The sequence below is a fragment of the Nerophis ophidion genome, linkage group LG01 (assembly GCF_033978795.1).
Source record: "Nerophis ophidion isolate RoL-2023_Sa linkage group LG01, RoL_Noph_v1.0, whole genome shotgun sequence".
Classification (NCBI taxonomy): Eukaryota; Metazoa; Chordata; class Actinopteri; order Syngnathiformes; family Syngnathidae; genus Nerophis; species Nerophis ophidion.
Window position 1 is genome coordinate 31,048,318 of NC_084611.1, and position 18,489 is coordinate 31,066,806.

General features: G+C 38.0%; 1 protein-coding gene across 1 annotated transcript in view; it reads left to right on the top strand.

Moving 5' to 3' along the window:
- ercc8 (excision repair cross-complementation group 8) overlaps positions 1 to 18,489 on the top strand; it is a 34,076-nt gene that overhangs the window by 14,098 nt on the left and 1,489 nt on the right. The window contains exons 8-11 of the mRNA XM_061900701.1: positions 2,411 to 2,514; positions 6,311 to 6,435; positions 13,249 to 13,446; positions 16,105 to 16,191. Coding sequence (XP_061756685.1) covers positions 2,411 to 2,514; positions 6,311 to 6,435; positions 13,249 to 13,446; positions 16,105 to 16,191 — 514 coding nt within the window. The remainder of the gene's footprint in view (positions 1 to 2,410; positions 2,515 to 6,310; positions 6,436 to 13,248; positions 13,447 to 16,104; positions 16,192 to 18,489) is intronic.

Sequence of the window (18,489 nt, forward strand, 5' to 3'; positions counted from 1 at the left end):
AATGTGGACTCGTCAGACCACCTTTCCACTTTGCATTGGTCCATATTAGGTGAGCTGGGGCCCAGCCAAGCTGGCGGCGTTTCAAGATATTGTTGATAAATGGGTTTAGCTTTGCGTAGTAGAGTTTTAACTTGCACTTACAGATGTAGCGACCAACTGTAGTTACTGACAGTGGTTTTATGAGGTGTTCCTGAGCCCATGTGGCGATATCCTTTACACACTGATGTCGGTTTTTGATGCAGTACCGCCTGAGGGATCAAAAGTCTGTAATATCATCGCTTACGTGCAGTGATTTCTCCAGATTCTCTGAACTTTTTGATGATTTTACGGACCGTAGATGGTAAAATCCCTAAATTCCTTGCAATAGCTCGTTGAGAAATGTTGTTGTAAAACCGTTTGACGATTTGCTTACAAAGTGGTGCCCCTCGCCCCATCCTTGTTTGTGAATTACTTAGCATTTCATGGAAGCTGCTTTTTTACCCAATCATGGCACCCACCTGTTCCCAATTAGCCTGCACACAAGTGGGATGTTCCATATAAGTGTTTGATGAGCATTCCTCAACTTTATCAGTATTTATTGCCACCTTTCCCAACTTCTTTGTCACGTGTTGCTGGCATCAAATTCTAAAGTTCATGATTATTTGCAAAAAAAAATGTTTATCAGTTTGAACATCAAATATGTTGTCTTTGTAGCATATTCAATTGAATATGGGTTGAAAATGATTTGCAAATCATTGTATTCCATTTATATTTACATCTAACACAATTTCCCAACTCATATTTGTGTATATATATATATGTGTGTGTGTGTGTATGTGTGTGTGTGTATGTCTCTCGAAAATTATGAATCGCTTTAGAATTGGAATAATTATATTTGAATGTGAATGGATATTTTTGGAGCACCCCTAATAAGAATATATGATAAACAATTTTTTAAATTTTTAGTGTAAAATAATAAAATGTGGGCTATCCACGTATAAAGCACCCTGCCACTTATTAATTAATATTTTACAAGCTCTTTTTTTCCTTCTCAACATTGTGTTAAGTGTCAGGGGTGTTGTGTATAGATTAAAAAAACAAAACTCCCAATGATGGCCTGTCCACCCCTGTGCTTTTTTTCCTGTCCGATATGATGTACTGTAAACTACACCCGTAGTGTTACAAAAACAGTGTTTGAAAAAGTTTTATGATTTTACTCAACATTTTAACAGCAACCGTTTTTGAGTAATTTATGTCACAAGTATTGCGACAGGCTCTTAGATCACATCTGGCATCTAATTAGTCAGTTGCTGCTTGCTGTCAGTCATTGTCACTTTGGCAAGAAGGCAGTGCTAGAAAGCTAATCAATGATCTTGTGGGTGTTCTAAAGGGACAAGCGTCTGAGCGGCGGAATTCCGCCTGAAATAGATGTTTGACTTGTTTCCATTCGATAGCATCACATTATTTTTGGACATTTAAGGGGACATAAGGTGCAGGGGACTTGTCACCCCCATCCACCCTAAATTACATCTATGGGTACGTCTGAGAATGACAATGCACAATCGAAAATTAGTGCACAACTCTGATGTAGCTATTTTGAATCAATCTCCCTGTAAAAAAGGCTATGCGGGTATTCCCCCGAATGTTTGCCCGGGGTTTATGAGTATTTTGTTCGAAATTTTAGCGACCTGATTTATTAAATGTATGTTTATTTGATAGGAACATCGTACAATACATACATTGCAAAGACCAGACATAGCTACTTGGGCATTTTAATCTGTTGCCCCCGACCAAATGCCAAGTGACAGCAGGTTAAAAATACACTTACAAATAATTATATTATAGGGAAAAATTAGTGGCGATTAATTGAGGCACAGCGCTTATTATTCTATTATTAAGGTAACACTTCTACAGAAGAGTGTTCATAAATAATATATTTTTTTAAAAAGCTCATGTATTATATGAAGTGTGTGTCTAGCTTGTCCACTGGGGCCCATCAAAGAGTCCAGGCCATCCAAGGCCATCTGGCCACAGGACCAAGTCAAAGATGATGGCAGCACATCTCTGGTTCCTCAGTAGAACTGTCAGTATAACATATGGAGATACAGCTCAGACACCTGCTTATGCTACAATAGAACTGTTAATTAATCTAGTGGGGCCAATGTGCTGATCTCCCTTTGGACGTTAACTGATTGAAAACAACTGGCTCAAAGAGGCAAGCAGTGACGCCCGTATGATATTTAATTTGGCTCCTAGTCAGAAAACTGACTGATAAAGGCAATTATTGTTGTTGATGTATTTCCCTCACTAGAATGTCTTTATTATTGTGGTATTGTTGTTCTTTGCCGCGTTGTACAGCTGCAGATCAGCCACACAGTAGGAAACATATTGTTGACACAATAAAACAAGATTGTTCATTTCTCTCTCCAAGTGCAGACAGCAAAGTAAAATTGTGGGATGTGCGTCAGGCTTCAGGTAGTCTTCTGACGCTGGACCAACACAACGGAGATAAGTCCAAAGCTGCCTCTGAGGCAGGTAATGTCCGCTGCGGCTTTATATTTGTTTCTTATCCACAGCATTTTATATTTTATTGTATTATTGTAGGGGTATAAGTATGTTTTTAACTTTTGGAGGCTTTTAGCGAGTGTATATGTTCTACATAATGTGAATATCTTTTCACTGTATTTTTTTATTTTTAAGATGAAGAGGATAATTTCTTAAAGGATTATACATTTTTTCCCCATTCATTTATACCGAACTTATATTGTATTAGACATAAGCTGTGGCAGATGTCTTTTTTTGCATTACTTTGCAAGGTTATATAAGTGTTTTCATATGTTTTATCCTATTTATTTTATATTTAAGTATCTATCCATTTTCTACCGCTTATTCCCTTTGGGTTCGCGGGGGGTGCTGGTGCCTATCTCAGTTACAATCAGGCGGAAGGCAGGGTACACCCTGGACAAGTTGACACCTCATCATAATATAATACACAAACCCCGCTTCCATATGAGTTGGGAAATTGTGTTAGATGTATATATAAATGGAATACAGTGATTTTCAAATCCTTTCCAACCCATATTCAGTTGAATGCACTACAAAGACATGATATTTTATGTTCAAACTCATAATCTTTATTTTTTTTTGCAAATAATAATTAACTTAGAATTTCATGGCTGCAACATGTCCCAAAGTAGTTGGGAAAGGGCATGTTCACCACTGTGTTAAATCACCTTTTCTTTTAACAACACTCAATAAACGGTTGGGAACTGAGGAAACTAATTGTTGAAGCTTTGAAAGTGGAATTCTTTCCCATTCTTGTTTTATGTAGAGCTTCAGTCGTTCAATAGTCCGGGGTCTCAGCTGTCGTATTTTACCTTTCATAATGCGCCACACATTTTCGATGGGAGACAGGTTTGGGCTGCAGGTGGGCCAGGAAAGTACCCACACACTTTTACTACGAAACCTCGATGTTGTAACACATGGCTTGGCCTTGTCTTGCTGAAATAAGCAGGGGCGTCTATGATGACGTTGCTTGGATGACAACATATGTTGCTCCAAAACCTGTATGGACCATTCAGCATTAATGGTGCCTTCACAGATGTGTAAGTTACCCATGCCTTGGGCACTAATGCACCCCCATACCATCACAGATGATGGCTTTTGAACTTTGCGCCTATAACAATCTGGATGGTTATTTTCCTCTTTGTCCTGGAGGACACCACGTCTACAGTTTCCAAATATAATTTGAAATGTGGACTCGTCAGATCACAGAACACTTTTCCACTTAGCATCAGTCCATCTTAGATGAGCTTGGGCCCACGACGCCGGCGGCGTTCCTTGGTGTTGTTGATAAATGGGTTTTGCTTTGCATAGCAGAGTTTTAACTTGCACTTACAGATGTAGCAACCAACTGTAGTTACTGACAGTGGTTTTCTGAAGTGTTCCTGAGCCCATGTGGTGATATCCTTTACACACTGATGTCGGTTTTTGATGCATTACCGCCTGAGGGGTCTAAAGTCCGTAATATCATCGCTTACATTGAGTGATTTCTCCAGATTCTTTGAACCTTTTGATGATTTTACGGAACGTAGATGGTAAAATCCCTAAATTCCTTGCAACAGCTCGTTGAGAAATGTTGTTCTAAAACTGTTTGACAATTTGCTTACAAATTGGTGACCCTCGCCCAAACCTTGTTTGTGAATTACTTAGCATTTCATGGAAGCTGCTTTTATACCCAATCATGGCACCCACCTGTTCCCAATTAGCCTCCACACCTGTGGGATGTTTCAAATAAGTGTTTGATGAGCATTCCTTAACTTTATTAGTATTTATTGCCACCTTTCCCAACTTCTTTGTCACGTGTTGCTGGCATCAAATTCTAAAGTTAATGATTATTTGCAAAAAAAAATGTTTATTAGTGTGAACATCAAATATGTGGTCTTTGTAGCATATTCAACTGAATATGGGTTGAAAATGATTTGTAAATCATAGTATTCCGTTTATATTTACATTTAACACAATTTCCTAACTCATATGGAAACTGGGTTTGTAATAATATTCACCTCCCAGGGGTTGATCAAGGGGATGGGTCAAATGGACAAATTTAATCACACCTAGTGGGTGTGTGTGACAATCACTGGTACTTTATTCCTTATTACTGTATATAATTTTGTTTCATTGTATTTTTGTTTTTATAAAAATACTAGCAGATAGGTTTAGGTTTTTAACATTTTATTTTTTGTATTTTTTTTTTAATTTGATGACATTTTTTTAAACTAGATTGGCAAATTCTCATAAATGTTTTCATTTATGTATTTGTTTTTATATAACTTTTGCATGACTTAGTTTTGGTCAATTATTATGTATTTTTATTTATTTATAATTGCATTTTAAATTAAAGCTAGATTGTGAAATTATTTAATTTGAATGTTGTTTTATTTGTATATTATTTTATATATGTTTTTACATTACTTTGTTTGGGTCTGTTATGTATTTCTTCCATTTATAATTTCCATAATCCAAGACTATGCACAGAGAACAGCATGAATACTTTTAGGAAGGATCTGAGAGAACAAAATTTGGACAATGTGTATAGTGAAAATGATGTAAATGAAGCATATGTTGTTGTTTTTTAAATATTATTGATATATTATTTTTATGATGCTTAATGACAATGTTTGTCCATGGAAACAACTTAGTATAGAAGCAGAAGAAAAACAATCAAACATGGATGACAAAGGGACTGACAAATGCTTCTAACAAAAAGAAGAGGTTATATAGAACATTTATTAACACAAAGATCTACAAGGACAAAAAGTAAGTACAACAAATATAAGAATAAGTTACAAACATGTAGGAAAAAATATTAGACAGGAACAAAAACAACATGAGAGCAACATGGGGCATCCTAATGAGTGTCACTAAAAATTGTGTTGAGAAGGATTACCCTCAATACTTAAAAAATGGCAATATGAAAGAAGTGGTTGAAAGCATAGCTACTTTGTAAATATTGGACCAGATCTGGAGGAAAACATTCCAGTTCCCAACTCTATGTTCCTCCATGGACGTGACTGTTGAAAATTAATTTAAATTTGTAAATACGTCTACATCCAAGACCCCAACTGATTGTGACGGAATTTATATGGAAACAATAAAAAAGGTCAGTGAAGACATTTCAGAACTCTTAACTATATAACCTGCTACCCAAGACTGTACAACAATTCTTCTTGACAAAAGAAGGCAAACATAACCTTAGAGAAAAATTACATTTAAAACACCTGTATGCACGTACAACATATAAGACCTTTTAGTATATCAGTATGTAGATTAAATTATGGAATGGATTAAGCATGGAAGTCAGACAAAGTACTAATATGATAAAGTTTGAGAAACTGGACAAACTCAAAAGTGTTCACGTACCAAAAAGAAGAATCTTGATGAATATCTTGAACCTTGTTTAAAAATTAGATAATCTTATAGATGTCATTATGTGAACCATAAATTACTTAACTATTTATTTATGAGAACTTTATTTATTGTTATTTATGTATTTAATATTTATTTACTTATTAATTAGTTTATTCACGTTTGTGTTACAGATTGAGTAGTTACAAATGTGTTAGAAATTGCTATGATATGAAAAGAGTTAGAATTAAATAAACTCTTACTCCTTTTTACACATGTTGTAATGAAAAACGAAATGTGTGATGTATTGTAATTGTGTGCATGTTTGGATGAAACTAACACCGTAACTATCTTTTTACTCGCTGACGATCAGGTATGTAAAATTATTTTTGCAATGTCTAATGTGTTTCCTGTCACTCCCCAGTGAACACAGCCCACAATGGCAGAGTAAATGGCCTCTGCTTCACAAGCGACGGCCTGTACCTCCTCACGTCTGGGACTGATGACCGCATGCGACTATGGAACAGTGCCACAGGGGAAAACACACTGGTATGGTTTGGTGTGTGTGTGCGCATGTGTGCTTGCTTGACTATGAGAGTATGAAAAACTACCCAGGCTTATGTCACTCTATTAACTTGCATTTGAATAACATAGTTGTGTACTTACCCTGGCACCATTAATACGCTATTCCTCAATCCCGGGGAATTCATGCCATTGCCCTGATCTCTAAACACAGCTTCCTTTTTAAATTTCCTGCTCCACCGGCTTGTGCTGCAGTTGCCATGGTGTGTTTTTTTTGTTCCACCTGACACCGTCTAACTTACAAGGTAGAGGATTTTTTTCTCATGGGAACACACCGCAAGACCCAAGCTGGATTCTATAGGCAGGTGAAGCTGTGGGAATTTCTCGGGTACAGTTCAACAATAAATGTTTCACACTGTTCCAGAACTTGTTTTTCATAAACACATTTTTGTTTGCTGGAGTTAAGACCAGGGTTCTTTGAATGTTATTCCACACCAAACTCATTCAAGCATGCTTTTATGGGTCTTGGATTTCCCTTACTGCTCCCTCAAAGCTGGAGGCATACTGTATCAGGGTATCCGCGGGGTCTTAAGAAGTCTTAAATCCAATAATTCGAATTTAAGGCCTTAAATTGGTTAAAATTCTCCTAAAATCTCATAAAAGGTCTTAAAAAATTAAGATTTTGAAAAGTCTTAAAAATCTGTTGACGTTACATGCATCAACTTCAGTCTCGCTTTGAAATGTTTCGATTTTTGAGGACGCTAAAACGTAACTACACAGCTGAACTAACTGTGCTGCCCGGTCAGAATTTATCAAACACTACCAGCTATTGCTGTGGGCACGCAACTGTATGTTGACAGCTTAGTTAGCATAGCCGCGGAGAAAACTTAACGAAAGCCCACAGCAAAGCCAAATTACTTTCATAAGATAGGTAAGTAAAAGTTCAAAGATTGGTGTCCCCTGAACGATCAGTTTAATGCATGACTGAAGCCGGTGGATGGAAACGTATAAAGCATACTTGCCAACCATGAGACCTCCGAATTCGGGTGGGGGGGTTGAGGTTGGGAGGGGGGGTATGGTGGTAGCGGGGGGGTGTATATTGTAGCGTCCCGGAAGAGTTAGTGCTGCAAGGGTTTCTGGGTATTTGTTCTGTCGTGTTTATATTGTGTTACAGTGCGGATGTTCTGCCGAAATGTGTTTGTCATTCTTGTTTGGTATGGGTTCACAGTGTGGTGCATATTTGTAACAGTTTTAAAGTTGTTTATACGGCCACCCTCAGTCTGACCTGTCTGGCTGTTGAGCAAGTATGCCTGCATTCACTTATGTGTGTAAAAGTCGCATATATTATGTGACTAGGCCGGCACGCTGTGTGTATGGGGGAAAAGCGGTCGTGAGGACAGGTTGTAGAGGGCGTTAAAGACAGTGCCTTTAAGGCACGCCCCCAATATTGTTGTCCAGGTGGAAAACGGGAAAAATGCGGGAGAGTGATTGCCCCGGGAGATTTTCGGGAGAGGCATTGAAATTCGGAAATCTCCCGGGAAAATCGGGAGGGTTGGCAAGTATTGTATAAAGTATTTAATACTCAGATGTGCAGCCATTGAGGAAAGGAAGCGTTTGTAAACATGGCGGTGAAAGTGAATGGAATGGTAATGTAAAAGTCAAAAATCCGGGATAAGTCTGTGTCAAAAGATGCTGAAACACCACAAACACTTGCACAACTTTACAAAGATAAATGTAACCCCCCGCCTCAAAGGAGTGTTATGTGGGTTAAGCGGCACCAATTGCTGAAGGAGATCAATATAAGATATTTGGCTTCCTCCCACTTCCAAAGACATGCACCTGGGGATAGGTTGATTGGCCACACTAAAATTGGCCCTAGTGTGTGAATGTTGTCTGTCTATCTGTGTTGGCCCTGTGATGAAGTGGCGACTTGTCCAGGGTGTATCCCGCCTTCCGCCTGACAGTAGCTGAGATATGCACCAGCGCCCGCCGCGACCCCAAAGGGAATAAGCGGCAGAAAATGGATGGATGGATAGTAGTGAAATCCTACTATCACATACAGTAAGCACACGCTAATTTCTCTGTGGTAATAGTGTACTCAGCAGTAAAACTATTTAAAAAAAAGACAGAATTTTATTATATTATTTCTGTTATTTGTTCCAATCATTTCGGGTCAGCTTCTCATGCCTAAGTGGTTGCCTGTTTAGTGTTTACACTCATCTTATTGTGTGGTTTTTGATTGATCGAGAGGAGCCAGATGAGGTGGTTCGGGCATCTGGTCAGGATGCCACCCGAACACCTCCCTAGGGAGGTGTTTAGGGTACGTCCAACCGGTAGGAGGCCACGGGGAAGAGCCAGGACACGTTGGGAAGACTATGTCTCCCGGCTGGCCTGGGAACGCCTCGGGATCCCCCGGGAAGAGCTAGACGAAGTGGCTGGGGAGAGGGAAGTCTGGGTTTCCCTGCTTAGGCTGTTGCCCCCGCGACCCGACCTCGGATAAGCGGAAGATGATGGATGGATGGATGGATGATTGATTGATTGATTGATTGAAACTTGTATTAGTAGATTGCACAGTACAGTAAATATTCCGTACAATTGACCACCAAATGGTAACACCCGAATAAGTTTTTCAACTTGTTTAAGTCGGGGTCCATGTAAATCAATTCATGGTAGGAAAGCGATAGAGATTTGCGAATGTCATCTCGTCATGCCTAAATGAAAACTAATCTTTGTGTATTAGCAATATGTTTTCAAAAAATTACAAAAAACAGGTAAAAATATATCCATACACACCAAATACAAAGTGAGCTGAGCACATTTGAATGTTATTCACATTATTCACATCCAAATTCTGTTTGAGGCTTCCCATCCATCCATTTTCTACCACTTATCCTTTTCGGGGTTGCGGGGGGTGCTGGAGCCTATCTCAGCTACAATTGGGCGGAAGGCGGTGTACACCCTGGACAAGTCCCCATCTCATCGCACTGCCAACACAGATAGACATTGTTCACACTCTCGGGCCAATTTAGTGTTTTCAATCAACTTATCCCCAGGTGCATGTCTTTGGAAGTGGGAAGAAGCCAAAGTAACTGGTGTTAACCCACGCAGTCACGGTGAGAATATGCTAATTCTACACAGAAAGACACAGAGTTCGGGAATTGATCCCAGGACCATCTTATTGTGAGTCACAAGCACTAACCGTGCTGGACAAAAAGGGCAAATAGATAAAATTAAATCGAAACCAATTGTAGGAAAACATTTGAATAGTTGATTTATAGTTACACTGCCCTCCTGTGTTTGTGCCTGACTATAATTGTGATTAAAATTGGATCATACAATGATAATTTTAAAAATGAGTGTTTTGAACAACCTTTGAAACCTTTTTGAAATGCTTTAATTATAATTTACTTTCCCACAAATGTAATAATCTAATAAGTAATCATTATCACAGGAGGCTGCAATATACATCACAACATACATTTTTTTGGGCAGCATCGCCCGTCCCTAATACAGTACAATGTGTATTTATTTCTGTAAGTTCTTCTACTTCTAAACAGCACACAAAAGGGTTAAATTTTGACAAAACAATCACCCCTACTTTACCTGTGCAGTTGTTTTATTTTTTTTACAAATACACCACCCTGATGTTTGACCCTGTATGTCGGATTGAGTTGAAAGTGTTCACAAAGCTAAATGCATCCCATTGTAACTTTAGGGTGTTTAGCCAGATCACAACGTAATTTGGTACATACCTTTAGTGGACGCGATGCGTGTACAATTTTTCAAAAGATTAGTTGAAAAGCCATCAAGTCGTTCAAGTCAACTTTGACCATGCTCCCAGTGCCAACCACACTGGTTAAAGGCCTACTGAAATTAGATTTTCATATTTAAACGGGGATAGCAGGTCCATTCTATGTGTCATACTTGATCATTTCGCGACATTGCCACATTTTTGCTGAAAGGATTTAGTAGAGAACATCCACGATAAAGTTCACAACTGGAGAAAATACCTGCCTCTACCGGAAGTCGCAGACGATGACGTCACATGTTGAGGGTTCCTCATATATTCACATAGATTTTAATGGGAGCTTCCAACAAAAACAGCTATTCAGACCGAGAAAACGACAATTTCCCCATTAATTTGAGCGAGGATAAAAGATTCGTGTTTGAGGATATTGATAGTGGCGGACTAGAAGAAAAAAAAAACGCGATTGCAATCGTGTTGCATTGAGACGGATTCATATGTTTTTAGGGACATTTACTAGGATAATTCTGGGAAATCCCTTATCTTGCTAGTGTTTTAGTGAGTTTAACAGGACCTGATAGTCGGAGGTGTATGTCCACGTTGACGCGCAGTGTCTCGGGGAAGTTGACGGCAGCTGTATGGATGGCACAAGCTCAGCTAAAAAGGCGACTTTTTAACCACAATTTTCTCACCGAAACCTGCTGGTTGACATGCAGTCAAGATCCATGTCCGCTTTGATCCATACTAAAGTTTCACCTCCGGGAATTTTAAACAAGGAATCACTGTGTTTGTGTGGCTAAGGGTTAAAGCTTCCCAATTCCGTCTTTCTACTTTGACTTCTCCAATATTAATTGAACAACTTGCAAAAGATTCAGCAACACAGATGTCCAAAATACTGTGTAATTATGCCGTTAAAGCAGACGACTTTTAGCTGTGTGTCTGCGCAGCGCTCATATTCATAACAGCCCATGACGTCACACGTACACGTCATCATTGCGCGACGTTTTCAAGAAAAAAGTCCCAGGAAATTTAAATTCGAAATTTAGTAAACTAAAAAGGCTGTGTTGGCATGTGTTGCAATGTTAATATTTCATCATTGATATATAAACTATCAGACTGTGTGGTGGGTAGTAGTGGGTTTCAGTAGGCCTTTAAAATGTAACTTACAAACCTGGTTACCATATGAGTTGGGAAATTTTGTTGGATGTAAATATAAACAGAATACAATGATTTGCAAATCATTTTCAACCCATATTCAGTTGAATGCACTACAAAGACAACATATTTGATGTTCAAACTAATGAAGATTTTTTTTGTCCAAATAATCATTAACTTTAGAATTTGATGCCAGCAACAAGTGACAAAGAAGTTGGGAAAGGTGGCAATAAATACTGATAAAGTTGGGGAATGCTCATCAAACACTTATTTGGAACATCCCACAGGTGTGCAGGCTAATTGGGAACAGGTGGGTGCCATGATTGGGTATAATAACAGCTTCCCTAAAAATGCTCAGTTTTTCACAAGAAAGAATGGTGCGAGGTACACCCCTTTGTCCACAACTGTGTGAGGAAATAGTAAAACAGTTTAAGAACAACGTTTCTCAAAGTGCAATTGCAAAAAATTTAGGGATTTCAACATCTACTGTCCATAATATCATCAAAAGGTTCAGAAAATCTGGAGAAATCACTCCACGTAAGCGGCATGGCCGGAAACCAACATTGAATGATTGTGACCTTCGATCCTTCAGACGGCACTGTATCAAAAACCGATATCAATCTCTAAAGGATATCACCACATGGGCTCAGGAACACTTCAGAAAACCACTGTCACTAAATACAGTTCGTCGCTACATCTGTAAGTGCAAGTTAAAGCTCTACTATGCAAAGCTAACGTCATTTATCAACAACATCCAGAAATGCCGCTGGCGTCTCTGGGCCTGAGATCATCTAAAATGGACTGAAGCAAAGTGGAAAAGTGTTATGTGGTCTGACAAGTCCACATTTCAAATTGTTTTTGTAAATATTCGACATCGTGTCATCCGGATCAAAGGGGAAGCGAACCATCCGGACTGTTATTGACGCTAAGTTCAAAAGCCAGCATCTGTGATGGTATGGGGGTGCATTAGTGCCAAAGGCATGAGTAACTTACACATCTGCGAAGGCACCATTAATGCTGAATGGTACATACAGGTTTTGGAACAACATATGCTGCCATCTAAGCGCTGTCTTTTTCATGGACGCCCCTGCTTATTTCAGCAAAACAATGCCAAGCCACATTCAGCACGTGTTAGAGCAGCGTGGCTTCATAAAAAAAGAGTGCGGGTACTTTCCTGGGCTGCCTGCAGTCCAGACCTGTCTCCCATGGAAAATGTGTGGCACATTATTAAAGTTAAAGTACCAATGACTGTCACACACATACTAGATGTGGCAAAATTATTCTCTGCAATTGACCCATCACCCTTGATCACCCCCTGGGAGATAAGGGGAGCAGTGGGCAGCAGCGGTGCCACGCCCGGGAATCATTTTTGGTGATTTAAACCCAATTCCAACCCTTAATGCTGAGTGCCATGCCAAGCAGGGAGGTAACGGGTCCCATTGTCATAGGCTTTGGTATGACTCGGCCCGGGTTTGAACTCACGACCTACCGATCTCAGGGCGGACACTCTAACCACTAGGCTACTGAGTGGGTAAATAGGCCACTGAGTAGGTATTATGAAGCGTAAAATACGACAGCGGAGACCCCGGACTGTTGAACGACTGGAGCTCTACATAAAACAAGAATGGGAAAGAATTCCACTTTCAAAGCTTCAACAATTAGTTTCCTCAGTTCCCAAACGTTTATTGAGTGTTGTTAAAAGAAAAGGTGATGTAACACAGTGGTGAACATGCCCTTTCCCAACTACTTTGGCACGTGCTGCAGCCAAGAAATTCTAAGTTAATTATTATTTGCAAAAAAAAAAAAGTGTTACATGTATGCCAACACGTCCTCCACTGCGCACAAATGTCATAAATGTCAATTACAGTCTTGTTAAAAAAAAAGGACACCCCATGGGTAGCAATCATACAGATGAACCATGTGCACTTTCAACCTTCCAGGTGAACTACGGGAAGGTCAGCAACCAGAGCCGTAAGAGGCGTCAGCTCACCGTATCTCAAGGCTGCAGTCCAGAGTTTGCGTTTGTTCCCTGCGGCACCTCAGTCGCAGTGTACGCCCTCCACACGGGCGAGCTGGTGACCACGTTAAGAGGCCACTACAACCAGGTGGACTGCTGCGAGTTCCACCCACACTACCAGGTGAGACGAGCAGGGCGCAGCGCTGCTATTTTTGTCTTGATTGCAAGAAAGTTGTCACCACTTGATTGTCATGACTCATTATTAACACATTTTACACATCAAAATTATGTCCATCCGGCGCTTCATACATGGGTTTTGTTTGAACTAATAAGGCTGAAAGAATGCGGTCAAGCAGGTTGTCACTCGCAGTTGAAGGTTGAAGTGATGCTCTGTGCTTACCCTCCTTGCTGCATTGCCATTTTTAAGCTCCTTAATCACTTTGCTTATGTCCTCATTGTACATGTATTTACATATTGGTGAAGCAACAACATCACCTTTGTACTTACACTGATGGATCTTTTAATTTGTCTACATTTGTATTATTTTTTGGTTTACTATGTACAGCAGGGGTCCCCAAACTTTTTGACCCGGGAGCCGCATTGGGTTAAAAAAATGCGGCCAGGGGCTAAAAAAAGTCATATGTCCACTGATGTTTAAAAACTCGACACTCGGAGTCTGCTTTACGTTTCCCCAACCATTTGGCAATTTTTTTCCCTCGTGTACTTATTGACTGAAAGAGCGTGATGACGTCACGTTATCGATAGGAAAATGCTTTTTTTGACAATATGATTTGCCTGAGAGGTTAGGAGACCCCGAGAGTGACAGGTGGTAGGAAATGGATTGATGGGCTAGAAAGGACGGATTTAAAAAAAATTCTAATAAAAAAATAAATAAATATATATATATATATATGTATATATATATATATATATATATATATATATATATATATATATATATATATATATATATATATATATATATATATATTATTATTATTATTATTTATTTTTTTTTACTTGTGACTACCCATTGGCCGGATTTTGGACGCTAGCGGGCCGGATTTGGCCCGTGGGCCGTAGTTTGGGGACCCCTGATATACATGTGAATTCGGTTCAAATTAGTGCTGTCATGTTTGTTTGTCTTAATCACATTAATCACACCTCATAATTTGGATTAATCATGATTAATCACAGTTTATTAGTAGCTTGTATAATTCAAATTAACTTAAAAAAAAAGTCCAATATTTGGACACATATGCAATTTTAATGTCAGAATGTCATACAGGAGCAGTTCTTAAATGTTTTACTTGAGTGCACTACATTTATTTGCTCAAAACTTGGTAACAGTTTGATCTAAAGTCCCATCTGAGTGTATTTCAAAGTAAAATTTGCAGTAGGAGTCTTCTCCTTCATCTTTGCACCGGCGTGTGCATTGACCTAATCACTGACCATGCAACAACCCCCTTGTCGCCTTTCAGTTAAGTTAAAGGAGCATAATATAAATTGCGCAATTAATCTGCATAATTACATGATTAACGTGGTCCTTTTGTGTGATTAATAATGAGTTAACTTGTCATTTTTGACATTCATAGTTCAAATGCAAAGAATGGTGGTTAGGTATATGTCAAAGTAGCCCCAATACATTTTGGTGACCTCATAAAATGTAAATACGTTACAAAAATAAATAAAATGATATGTTTTGCAAATTGAATACATTAAAAAGACATGAAAAAAAATAACACATTGAAATGAAACAAAATATAGGTTTTCTTGACAATCGCTACCACGATAAATGCATAAAAGCGTTGTTTTATTATTATTATTAGTAGTAGTAGTAATATTAATCATATTATTGGAGCTATTACTGGTATATGACTATTATTTGCATATTCCTGTATTTATACCTTTGTATTTTTTGCATTATATATTTGTACTACAGTATGTGTTCTTTTTTAATTATTGTAACCTTTTTTTTTTAAATTGTTGCTTTTATCTTATTTGTGCACCATTTCAGTTCTGTTGGGCTTGCATAATGAAACTGACTTTGAAATCAAAACAAACAAACAAGCCAGCCAACTTGTCTTAATAATATAATGTAATTAGTTCATAAGGTGAATTAACATTGCATGAACTCCTTGCTTCATCAACCCTCTTGCACATCATATTTATTGTATCTGTTTATAATAGACCTTTTATGGGTTATTTTATACACTATATCATAAACAACTAGAGGATGACCTGCTGGGTACGTTTTAGTCGTCAACTACTATGTATTTGTAGTTGTTTAGTTCAAAGTCATTTTTTTAAATTTGACTTTCAGGTAGTTGTTTTTCACATATTCAAGTTAGAAAGGGTCAATTCTCTACATTATGTGAGTCTTTGTATTCATTTTATATTTTTTTTATTTTTCAAGGTTAAGGGAAGGATTGTGCAATATAAACATTGTTTTAACCTCTTTTTTAAATAATTTATTAGACCTGTCAATTTGTAACAGCATTTAGATTATTCAGAGTTTTTTTTTGCCTTGCTTAGTTTATTTATAATTAAAAATTTTTTTATTTGTATTTATTGAAAGTCAACTGTCCACATTATGTGTCTGCAGAAGATGCAATTTCACACAAAGTTGTATTCACTGTACGCAAACACTGGCAGTAATTTAAATGTATCTTTTCGAAGTTCAGATTCTTATAACTTCGTCAAACGTCCTCACATGGCTTTGTTATTTGTTGTGCTTATAAGAGCTTCTTCACTCAAACAAGGTCAAGATTCAAATACTAAAAGGGCAGTAAAAAGGGACAGCATGTCTCACAATAATGTGTCTGTTCATGTTGTGCAGGAGCTGTACAGTGCAGGTAAAGATGGAAACATCCTGGCGTGGGTTCCTGCCCCGGGTGCCCAAGATGTGGAGGAGTCGTCATCTGAGGTGCCATTACATTACAAAGCTATGTCACCTGTAACGAGTCACACCTTTTTTGTCTTTTGCGCAGTGACATCATCGCACAAAGATGTGTGCTGCAATTCATGTACCTTGATTACACACACGATGCTTCTCCCTTTTTAAATGCCTGTTGTGTGACTTACAGTTCTAGAAGCTTCGGATGAAAAAATAACAACAATAGGAGGAGGATTTAAATGTTGGCTTTGCATTTCATTATTTTTTATCAATTACCGACAAAATGATGAGTAACTACTTTCAGAGTAAGACGTCATGTCCAATTCGTGGAAAGGGAATATTTACGGTGTCCATTTTGTGAGGCAGAAATTCTTTTTTCACCATAGAAAATAATATGATTGAGTAAATACATCTGTTCCAGAGTAAAAGTTAATCATGAAACCTTTGTAATTGTACAGGTAATGTTTAAAATTACACTTTAACATTCCCAAATGTCACAAGTGTAAACAAGTGAAATATTGACACTAATTCGAAGTAAAATAGAGTAAAATTACTCACCCTTTGAAAATGAGTCATAGTATTCGCATCAGCTTAGTCCAAGGGTCGGCAACCCAAAATGTTGAAAGAGCCATATTGGAACAAAAATTACTGGAGCTGCAAAACATTTTAATAATTGTATATGTGTTATAATGATGACAACACATGATGTAAGTGTCTTAAATAGTTATATTAGCCTACTATCAAAATGACTATGTGTTGCAGGCTGACGCAAATCTTTGCTGACAGAAATGTTTAAATGTAATTTTTATTCTACACATTTTTACAATATTGGAAAACACTAATACAACTTCTCAGAGGGTGAGATAACTCTTGGAAATGACTGTCTTAGAATGGCCAACATTATAGATGTGTGTGTCAAAGTTAAAGAAAACGGCAGGCTTCTTCTAATTGATTTCTTACAATCTTTGCAAGTTGGGTAATGTTTGCTGTGGTCTGGAACAACATGGCACACAAACAACTATCAGAAATGCAGCCAATATTACAAACAGATAATGTGTTATGAGACATGCACATATACATTAACATAAGTACAGGAATTAAATGAGCTCAAATATATCTACAATCGAGGCATAATGATCTAATATGTACATATAGTTATCCTAAATAGCATGTTAGCATTGATTACCTTGCTGTCACGCAGTGACCAAATATGCCTGATTAGCACGCCAACAAGTCAATAATATCAACAAAGCTCACCTTTGTGCATTCACACACAGTATAAAACGTTTGGTGGACAAAATGAGACAAAGAACAAGTGGCATAAAACACATCTTTCTGTGGAAGCGTCGGAGAAATTTATACTTGTACACAAACTGTTGAGTCACAGTCCACACAACGGTGAGTTCAAGGGCCGCTGAAATTAGTCGGACAAAACGGCGCTCGTCAAATACTCTCATCAGTGAAGCATAAACACAAACTTATTAAACGGTGGGCTTTCTAACAATTAGGAATGTTTATGTCATGTTTGTCCTCCTCCAGAAACCATATTACAACAAAAAATATATTTTTCACCCCGTTTTTTTCCATTTCCATACATTTTTGAAAAACCTCCATGGAGCCACCAGGTAGCCGCTCAAGAGCCAAATGAGACTCTAGAGCCGCGGGTTGCTAACCCCTGACTTAATCATTTTTTAAATTTTTATTTATTTTATGTATTTATTTATTTTTTGTCCTGTCCAGCTTCTCAGGCAAATCATACAGTTGATATAGATGTTCATACCGGCTGTTCAGATTTACTTTACAAAAGAGAAGTGTAGGATACTTCTCTTGTTGCCTTATCTGAATTTGACTTTATTAAATGTATTTATATTGTCATTTGGTGCAGCCGGGCCGGAGCAGGAGGGGATAGAAAGAGAAAAAAAGGAAGACAGAGGGGGAAATTGTGGGGATAAGAGGGGGATTAGACACAGAGACAAAAACAACAACAGCAAACACAACAATAACAACAAAAACAACAACAATAGAACAACACCAGCACATATGATATGTACAAAATGAGTGTAAAATTGATAGCAAAGAAGCAGTTAGCGAAATAAATAATAATATAGAAATGACAATGAGCATTTTTACACTACAACTGGAGCAATACAAATACCAATAGAAAAAGCGCTATTGATCATGAACAATACCAAAAGTTTAGCTCTATTATCAACAATACAGTTGTTCAAATGCAACAATACGTATACATAATGATAACTAGAGAGACTTATTCAAATTAATGTGTTAAACATAAAAGAAAAAGCGCTATTGATCATGAACAATACCAAA